This window comes from Bombyx mandarina, chromosome 11 (genome assembly GCF_030267445.1).
Source record: "Bombyx mandarina strain Sakado chromosome 11, ASM3026744v2".
NCBI classification, from domain to species: domain Eukaryota; kingdom Metazoa; phylum Arthropoda; class Insecta; order Lepidoptera; family Bombycidae; genus Bombyx; species Bombyx mandarina.
This window is the reverse complement of record NC_143218.1, coordinates 15,266,219-15,276,179: the sequence shown is the minus strand read 5'-3', so window position 1 is coordinate 15,276,179 and position 9,961 is coordinate 15,266,219. Positions and strand designations below refer to the sequence as shown.

Here is a 9,961-nt window from a genome sequence, read left to right as displayed (position 1 = left end):
CAGCATCCAAACCTCGCATGAGACAGAGCTCATGAAAAGGCAAAGGGAGGAAAGTGAAGCGTTTAGTGCGGAGCACATCCTCCCATCACCCTTGCCCTCTACACTACCCTAGCCACAGTATTTATACAACAGGCTCATTTCGTTGCTTTAGATTTCGATTTTCACTTAAATTCCCGCATATAATTTACTATTAGCTTCATAGGTGCTTTACAGGATCCTGTTATTAACATTCAGGTTAGCATTCTAGAATTTAAATTTAACTTTCCCAATAAAAAATATCATTCCTATTAAAGCTACCTATTTTATTGGTTTTGTGTACAATATTCCAATTTTTTAGTTTCCAATCATGCGTTATTTTTTTTTTAAAACGACGTCATATTGTTTAAAAACTTACGATATCCAAATCAACCGCTCAAGTTCTGGTTGTTTATATGAGCACGTACACATCCAGTCCGCTTATGTGTTACGAAATTTATGTGAAATTAATGAGTTTTAAAAATAATTCACGGTGTGTTCACCATGTCCACTACTTCAAGTTGTCAAAGAAACATCTACATTTTTTTCTAACGTATTTAATTATCAATTAGAATCACTTCATTTTAAATAGAGGTCAACAACAATAGTTCAACTAAAATTACGCATGTAAAGCATGCCCACTTAGAATCTCAGAAAAAACTCCGTTTCTTGGTATCGTGATCTTGTTCACTATGTCGGGTACGACCTGTAATTTAAGTTACATTGCTTTATTACACTACACGGTTTCAAGCTAGTTAATTGAAAATATGAAAAAAGAAAAAACAGCTTACTTTAACCCTTATTTCTCGGGGCATAAAGTCGTGGAAGAACTGATAGAAGTCAAAGTGTGTTTTGACGATATCTAAGCGCGCCATCTCGTGTTTGAGCACGTCTACTGCGTCGTTAGGTGCCACCTCGTGCTTTTTTACCTCTTTAGTGAAATGGTAGATCGTTTCAACAAGCTTCTCGGCTCGAACTCTGGCCTTGTAGTCGTATCTAGAAAATAAAAACAACAAATGTAACCACCACCCTGTAGGTACCACCGCCCTGCCTATTTCTGCCGTGAAGCAGTAATGCGTTGGGTGGGGCAGCCGTTGTAACTATACTTGAGACCTTAGAACTCAAATCTCAAGGTGGGTGGCCATTTACGTCGTTGATGTCTATGGGTTTCAGTGACCAAATAACACGAAGTGGGCTGTGAGCTCGCCCACCCATCTAAGCAATAAAAAAAAAATGTGTGGCACTCGGGATCTGTCGCTGTAAAGCTATTGCATAGCATTTTTTATCAACTTATGCAATTATAATTAGACAATGATAATTTAATATTAAAACAATAATAAAACAAGACCACGCTATATTAAACATTAATAAAAGCAAAACCTTAACTGTCCCCCTCACACTCATAAGCTAGACCGCGCGAGAGAGAGATGGGCAGACTTTTCATTATGCGCATGCAGTGTGACGTTACGCCACGCGCTTATTCCCAAACACTGCACAAGCGCAACGTGTGAATGTGTTGAACGCGACCTACATGGTAGGCGGAGTGAGGGGTGTAAGGTTTTTTTCGATACGGAATTTCATGATTCGGTCGCCGCGCTCAAGGCCCGCGATAAAAGCTATGCAATAGCTTAAAAAACGTTGAAGCAGTTTATCGACTGTTAATAATAGTGCTTTAACAATTGCCCTTTCTGTTATTGCTTAGATGGATGGCATGGTGTTAAGTGGTCTATGGAGCCCATAGTCATCGTCGACTATCGCTTCGACGACCCGTCGGTCGGGCGTCTTCGAGGTGGCGCCGCGTGTCTGGTTGTAATGTTGACCGCGGGAACCCCCCTACTCTGACCGGGTCGTGACCCCGGACGGAGATTGGACGTCGGGTGTAAGAGTGCAGGGGAGTCGTTTAGTGCGGTAGGGCCCTAAAAACATCTTTGGGCCCGCGTCGCATTCGTTGACCAATTCCACATACCCCACAAGCCCCCTAGGCGCGGGGACCTCGTAGGAGGTTTAGCAACCAGCCCAAAAAAAAAAACTCAGTCATCTACAACAACGTAAATGCCGCCACTAATCTCGAGATATGAGTTCTAAGGTCTTAGTTTTTACAGTACAACGGCTGTCCCACCCTTCAAACCGAAATGCATTACCGCTTCACGGCAGAAATAGGTAGGACGGTGTACCTACCCATGCGGACTCACAAGACGTCCTACCAACAGTAACATTAGCATAAGCCTTAACATAAGCAGAAAAATTCATTTGCTAAGTTAACAACTTCTCGGTTTGTTTTAGCAAGATCATAAATTGTTATTATATAATTTATGATAAAGGCAACTTGCAGACTTTAGTCCATAACACGAGATTGGACTACGTGTCTCAGTTAATTAACAAACAGATCTATTATTTCCATCACAGTTTTTTATTGTCCTATTCAGGAATCACTGATACCTTTTTCTACAGTAAAATATCTCTTATGACTAATTTATTTCTGATCGTTACTATAAAATATTTAACTATAGCGAAGTTGTTTTATAGTCAACTTATCGTAGTTTTAACAATTTCGGAAAACGGCGAAAACTTACTTCGGTTCTAATTTGTCTTCCAAGTACTTGTACAATCTCTTTGTAGTCCATGAAGCGTTCTTTGGTTGATATCTTTTTGGTGGTTTATATTTCATATCCTCCAGCAGTTCAGGGGGTAGATCACCCAGTGGCATTGATGATTTCATTTCTCTCCCTTTATTTTTGTTTTGAACTGGTTTTGTGGAATGTCTTGCAAATAATGGCTTGGAGGGGACTTTGAAAATATTTACATCTTGTTTGCATTGTTTCATGGCTTTAAGGGAGTTTCTTACTTCTTTTTCCTGGTAAATAATAAGGTAAATTAATTAAGTAATACTAGACTTTTTTAAATTATTTATGTTGTGAAAATATGCAACTTATAATAAGTTAGCACATAACTTACTATTCTCATGTTTTTCTCCATGTTGCTTTTCTTTATTTTCTGCAAATATATTTCTAAGGTTGCTTGACGAGTATTTTTAGATATTTCATGATTTGTTGGTTCGATTGATTCCTCTGCTTCATGGTAGTCATCATTAAATTCCGGGATCTCTGTAGAATTTGCTTGTGGCATTTTAGAAATTTCTTTGGCATCAACAAGTGCAGTCTGTCTCTTAGCAGACTTTTCCATTACTAACGCTCGTAAAGATTTTCGAGGTGTGAAATCTTTACCAAATGTTTGCCGTAGTGTCCTCCTTGTAGTTCTGTGAGAATCCCATCCAGACCCCTCAGCACTAGAATTTCTTGTCCCATCTGTCATACTTGTACTTTCTACGGGCGGTAACAAACTTGGCCTGATACTCATGAGCATCATGCTTTTAGTTTTTCTAAGGTCAGTATTGTTACCCTGCATGGTAAATAAGTCAGACTCATTTTTCTTATCGTGTAAAATAGCTTCAGGTAAATTTACTTTTTCAAGAGTTTCACTTCGATTTGTGATTTCGTTATTGTCAATATTATCAGTGTTGGGGCTATTATCATTTACATTTATATCAGCTCCGGCACTGTTTTCGGGTTCATCATCATTATCATCACTTAAATACAAATGCTCATCGTCATTACTTGCGTTGGATTCGTTTCCTAATTCACTTCTTTCCATATTTTCATCAATTTCTAAATCTTCATCTGATTCTCGAATTTGGTCTCCACTTCTCTCATGAATTTCCGTTTCATCGTTATTTTCGACAGTCGAATCTTCTAGTGCTCGTTCAGAATTATTTTCTTCACTTTCACATTCTTCATGAACCGTTTCTTCTTGTTCTTCTTCAGCACACGACGCTTCTGATTCTGCGTTTTGATCCGATTCTTCTATACCAGTCTCATTTCCATGGCTGTTCATTTGTTCCTCCTCATTTGAAGCTATTACTTCAGCATTTTGTTCAGATGATATATCAGTATTATTAGAATGATGTATTTTTTCTTCAGTTTCTGCATTTTGATCAACTTCTTCAACATGATTGTTTTTTTCATTATTTGCGTGTTTTTCAATATCAATATTATTCTGACTACCAATATTCTCTGGTTTTATGAAGTCATTATTTTCATTTACCTGCTCGACAATTTCTTCATTCTGTGGAGTAAAAATATCGGCCTGTTCGCCAGAATTGTCGACATTACTTATATTTCCTGCGTTTTTCTGTTTGTTAGTAATGTTTTGTTGATTTTCTTGAAACTCGTTGTGACTATGTTCTACTTCAACTGCTTCTTTTTGAGTTTGATCCTTGTTACTAGTATTATTTCCTCTGTCATTGTTGTAAGGCGTTATACCTTGTTGTCTGTTATCTGTTTCTTTATCTTGAAACATTTTTTGGTCAACATTATTCTCGCATACCATTTCGTGATCCTCATCATTTGGTTGTTGAGCATGTTGAGTTGATACTTGTTTCTTTGGATCGTGTTCTTTTAAAACTATAGTATTGGCTTGGGTTTCTGTGAGATTTTGGTCATGACTTTCAACTATTGTAGAAGATGGCAGATATTTCCAATCATCCAATTCCATATCAGTTGTTATACTTGATGCAGGTGAAGTCTCTCTAATAGGTCTCGAATTAGAAACCCTAGAGCGTCGATGTTCGAATTGCTTTTGATATTCAAAGACTTTTGGTTGAATTTCGGAAATTTCGTCTTCACTCTCAGAAACAATGAACTCTGCAAACATGTTCTTTCTTTTAGCCGCTGGACGATATCCGAATATGTTTCGAGCTTGGTTTTGTGGAGGATCTACAATACATTGCTTTGTTTTGTCTACTGTAGTTTTATTTGGTGATAAGTTTAATGCAGCTGCTGGAAATACACGCTTTCGTTTATTGTTTTGAAAGAGGCTTTTCGTAGTTACAGTGACTGATTTCTCATGAGCTGTTGTTTTATCAACATTAGCTAATGATTCTCTATTGTCAATGAGTTGCCCAAATTTTTTTTTAGGTACATTTTCTTTTTGTATGAATAGCTTTCTTTGTGGCATAACTATACTATTAATTGATTCACTGTCACTACTGTCTGGTAAATCTAAGGTGTAGTTCTTTTTCTCTTGGCTGAAAAAAAACAATGAAAGATTTACGGATAAATGAAAGATTATATTAAAGCACAAGGCTCTTACAACAGTTTGATTTGTGTTGAGTGTCTGTGTCACATTAAAATAGAGCTTATAGCGAAGTGCTGGTGCCATAGTTGAACTTACTGACTGATTCACATTGTGATGTAAGCATGACGCAGAACACACCGACATGTTTGAGATGTTTGTTGACAGGTCTTAGAAGAATATTTAGGGTATGGCATAACTCTTCTCTCTACACTAGTGGGATTAGGATAAGCACCCTTCGTGCGGTTCTTTTCGTTATTTGAGTTTTGGATTGGTAAAAGATCGAAAATGACAACTCATTCTCTCTTTGCATCTTATCATTATATTAAAGTCTTCTCTCACTTATAATTGTTCTGACTCAATCTGGTATACAGGCCGCAGATGCAGGTGGCGCCCTCTGTGATAGGCCATAGTAAGTATAGCCAATCATCACTAGTCCACTATGTTATAAGGTGATAGTGGTATTTTGCATGATCCAGCTCTATCCATCTTCTTCTTGTGACTGAGGTCTTTCTTAGAAGTGAAGTGCAGAGTTGTTTGTAGTTGGTTCAACTCTCACAATTTATATTAAAAAAAAACAGTTTATAATACATATTTTACTGTTGCTTTAATCAGGTAAAGATAATGTCTAGATTGTGATACTTAATAGCACTTATATTAAATATTCACCTCAGTATTTCCACATTAAGTATTTCTTCAACTGCTTCATATGTTTCTCCAACTTTATTTCCTTCCAATACTTCGAGAATGTCTCTGGAGTTTTCATCCAATTTTCTCCACCAGCTCTTACCTATAAATAATTCAATTTCCAAAGTTAGCAACAAATGATTAAATAAAAGACATATTCATCATAATCTCAATGGTTATGAATTATAAGTACAATTTTGATATTTTATTCTACTTAATTTTCATGAAAACTCTTTTCAAGGTTTACTTCTTTTACATTCTCAATCATTTGTGATCATGAAAACTAAAATATTTCTAAAAACAGAAATAATTTGATGACAATAAAACATGGAATTAAACTCTAAAACTAGTTTAAGCTATGTGTATGATATGAATTCTAAAAAATGCAAAAATACTATTTATTCATTTGTGAAAATGTCTCCTTGGCTTTTGATTTATTATTATTTTTCATAAGTTTTTTCCACTAAATATTTATTATATTTTATTTCTCGAGTTGGATAGTTCGTAGTGCATAGTTACTACAACACGTAGTGGAGAAGAACTTGGTTATTTTGTTGTTAAGCATATATCAGATACTTCATAACTTTCACCACACTGTAAAAAATGTCACCTGCTGTGGGAGATAACGTAAACTAGTACAATGAAGGAAGTAGAAATATAAGGTAGATATACTAATAATAGATGATGGGGAAATAATTGCAGAGTAAGGTGATCAGCATACATACCAGTATTAACTGATAAATAACCAAGCTGACTCATTACTCTCACTTTTAGGATCCTCTGGTTTCATTAGAGCATTTTTAGAATCAGTTTTATTTTTGTATTGGTTTTTCTTTATGTTAATTTTTGTATTGTTAATGTAAGGCTTGGTTGACATCACAGCACGGATGAAGATGTGTTTTAATTTCAATTTTTAAGCTTATTCTTCAACTTTTTCTATTGATGTGGCATATTTCAATAGACCATCTATTATATAATTTATTATTCCATACTGATATATGCTATTGTGAAGCACTTTAGCTAGAAACTTAAGTTTTTAAATTGAGAGGTAAAATAAGTAACTGTATAGTATATCATGTAAACTACAGTATAAAAAAAATAAATTTAAGTAATATGCTGAAGTATAGCCAAACAAAGTGTGATTTGTATTATACTGCATCTATTGAAATCATTTCTAAAAATTAAGACAAGCAATGCTAGAGATTTTCCTCGTTTTATACACTAACAAATGTAAATACACCACAAATCAGCTGGAGCAAAAGGTTCTAGCAATAAGCCCATTAAATAACACTATTTATAGAACCACAAAAGTTTAGAAGTGAACTCAAGAAAAAACAAAAAGAAAAGTGCTTTCACTGTATGCTATTTATGTTTAGCTTATAAACAAATATTGTATACACTTTATCATTTCCATTTTGGAGTCAAAAGTACCTAATTATCTTAGACTGTGTTCAATTTTTAGCAAGTCACAAATGTATGAGCTGCCTTCAAGCTTGTATAGCTGTGTTACAATAAAACTATCTCTAACCATTTTGTAACACAAGAGGAATATCACCAAAAGAGATCAAGAGGCTTGAAAAATAGTACAAACTGGGCTTGTTAATTATCTCTTTACCAGATAATTTATCTGAGAGTAGCAGGCAGGGACGTCCTAAATTAGGGCCCTTGGGCACACAAGAATTTGGGGCCCTTTTGGAAAGCAAAAAAAGCGAATTATAATAAAAAAAATTTACTGAGTATGACCATTTGTTATAGGTAATCAAATACAGTATGATATAATATGTCATTAATGATATTAGAATGCTGCTGGTTTTTTGATTACGATGGTGTACTTAGTAAATTAGGTAGGATGCGTTCGGAAATATTATTAATTTGTACATTAGGAATAGTGCAGTCATCGATGGCGTACATACATGTGTACATACATACATATATAATGCCATACATAATGGCGTAGTATATGCCTTATAAATACCATTTGATAAGATTAGTGATTTGTGAAAAAAGTGTAATGTGCCCGACAAAAATGTTTTGAGAATAAATGTGTGAGAGAAATTGTCGGTCCTTCGGGGCCCCCTGAGAATGGGGGCCCTGGGCACGGGCTCCGTGTGCCCTTATGGTAAAGACGGTATTGGTAGCAGGGCCAGAGAACAAAAGAATGTTTGAATTTATGAATAGTCATTGTGCTTACTTTCTTGATTTAAATAGCTTTAATACTTAATTTAAATATTTCACTTACGTTGTGGTTCTTCCACTTCAGTGTCATCATTTAATACAGATCTTCGGGTTGGAAGTGGTGATAAGACGAAAGATGGCTCTTTGTTTTGCATGATGATAGCAGTCAGCCGGCTTGGTGTATTGGAACGAGCTGGGGAGCCTACGCTACGGGTACTGCGTGTCCTGTGGCGGCGCGGCGTTAGCAGAGAACCTTGGGAGCGCGCGGGCGATGGTATCTTTGAACTTGGCATTGTTGCTTTTATTAAACTCTACAGAAGAAAATGTAACTGTTCCGTAGTAACTGTAAATTATCAGTATTCGGTTTGCTTGCTTGCTGAATTTCGAAGAGTTTGAACATTATAAATTCAGTGACACCCTCGAAGTCCGTATCGGGTTACACACAACATTTCGGAGAATGCAATATGTTTTAAGGATATACTACATATTTATATTTGGTTGATGTGATTAATTTTTTTTTTGACAACTTTAAGATAACGCTTCGTTGAAATCTATCATCTCACGACAACAAACACAAATATAATAAACACTAACTATAAATCGTGGTATTTTTTTGAATCATTAATCGGCTTAAGCTGCTCTAAACTAAATAAATTAACACACGTTCTACAGTTATTTACGTTAACAACCAACTTTTTATGAATACCGTAACCGTTTTAAAGAAAATTTGAATTTGATGTTGAATTGTCTGATTAGTCAGGCAAAGGGAACCTAGCCCATAATACTAAATCTTGGAATTGGAAAAAATATATTGGAAGAATGTCTTTCATAGGAAAAGTGGAATGAAACTAACGTGTAAATATATTGAATGGAGTGAAATAGAAATAGTTATAGAATTACATTTTTTTTAACAACTCGTGGGCTACTTTGACGAGGTCGGTGATTTCTATTTCAGCTACTGCTAGCGTTAGCATTAGCGGTTGCACGAGAGTGGACATTGATGAGTATGGTAACCGCCATGGGGAATGAATGGTGTAGGTCGTCTACTAGGAATTGGGCTATAGTCAGGCGCGGCCACAATGGGGTTTATTGTGTCGCAGTGATGCCATGAAGAGGTAGCTACTGGAACAATGGCATTTTGGGGTGGGTATACGAAAATGAGTATTTATTTCGTTGTATAGTCTAGTATTATGATTCTTTGTCAGGAACGCGAGATGTAAAGTTAAGCAAATTGTTTAATAGACATAATGCTACTTACTACAGATTAAGCGTATAACAAGCAATTTCTAAGCAATAATAAAAATCGTTTGACAAACATACCTTTGGGTTTTAAAACTTGGTTGTTAAGGGTAGGATATATCGTACAATTTTATTAAAGATAAAAAATTACAAGCTTTTTGTTCACTATCTAGCAATGGGATTATAGCCCATACCATGTATTGTGCTGTACTGTCCTGAAGCTGTAATTCTAGGGACGTTCTCAACGCACATAATTATAATAATAGTAACAATAGGAAGCCCGCCAAAATTGAAACATCTAAAACTATACTCTTAATATTTTAATTGTATAATATTGTATACTAATTATTCACGTTAAACACGACTTGCATAATTGTTGCGTTGCCTATTTAAGCATCGACATGCACACGTTAGGTCCAAACATATAAGTTTATTTATTTAAATTCTAACAATATTTTAGGGTGAACAGTTTATAGGATTTGCCTGAAACGTAAAGATCTGCTAGAGAAGGAATATATCGTTTTTGAGACTTTATGGCGGGAACGCCAGGACTAAAAATTTACATAGTTATAAATTGTTAATTTAACTGGTGGTAGGACCTCTTGTGAGTCCGCACGGGTAGATACCACCGCCCCGCCTATTTCTGCAGTGAAGCAGTAATGCGTTTCGGTTTGAAGGGTGGGGCAGCCGTTGTAACTATACTGAGACCTTAGAA

At 35.7% G+C, this 9,961-nt stretch overlaps 1 protein-coding gene across 2 annotated transcripts; it reads right to left on the bottom strand.

Moving 5' to 3' along the window:
• Window positions 1–530: 530 nt before the first annotated feature.
• LOC114241417 (uncharacterized) lies at window positions 531–8,755 on the bottom strand. Of its 2 annotated transcripts, XM_089731063.1 has the most exons (7): window positions 8,602–8,711; window positions 8,072–8,318; window positions 5,815–5,935; window positions 2,971–5,098; window positions 2,589–2,869; window positions 807–1,011; window positions 531–721 (listed from the first exon to the last, which is right to left on the bottom strand). In XM_089731063.1, exons 2-7 carry the CDS (start codon window positions 8,298–8,300, stop codon window positions 635–637), a joined length of 3,051 nt encoding a protein of 1,016 aa, XP_089587189.1. In that variant the 5' UTR covers window positions 8,301–8,318; window positions 8,602–8,711; the 3' UTR covers window positions 531–634. The 2 variants fall into 2 exon arrangements, with proteins under 2 accessions (XP_089587189.1, XP_028028052.2); XM_028172251.2 differs by having other exon boundaries at window positions 8,072–8,755.
• Window positions 8,756–9,961: the final 1,206 nt, after the last annotated feature.

Coding starts and splice junctions, on each gene's coding strand:
- LOC114241417 (XM_028172251.2), bottom strand. CDS start 8,300: ATGCCAAGTTCAAAGATACCATCGCCCGCGCGCTCCCAAGGTTCTCTG. Junction 2,870..2,970: donor TGGAGAAAAACATGAGAATA/GTAAGTTATGTG, acceptor ATTATTTACCAG/GAAAAAGAAGTAAGAAACTC. Junction 1,012..2,588: donor GAAGACAAATTAGAACCGAA/GTAAGTTTTCGC, acceptor TTTATTTTCTAG/ATACGACTACAAGGCCAGAG.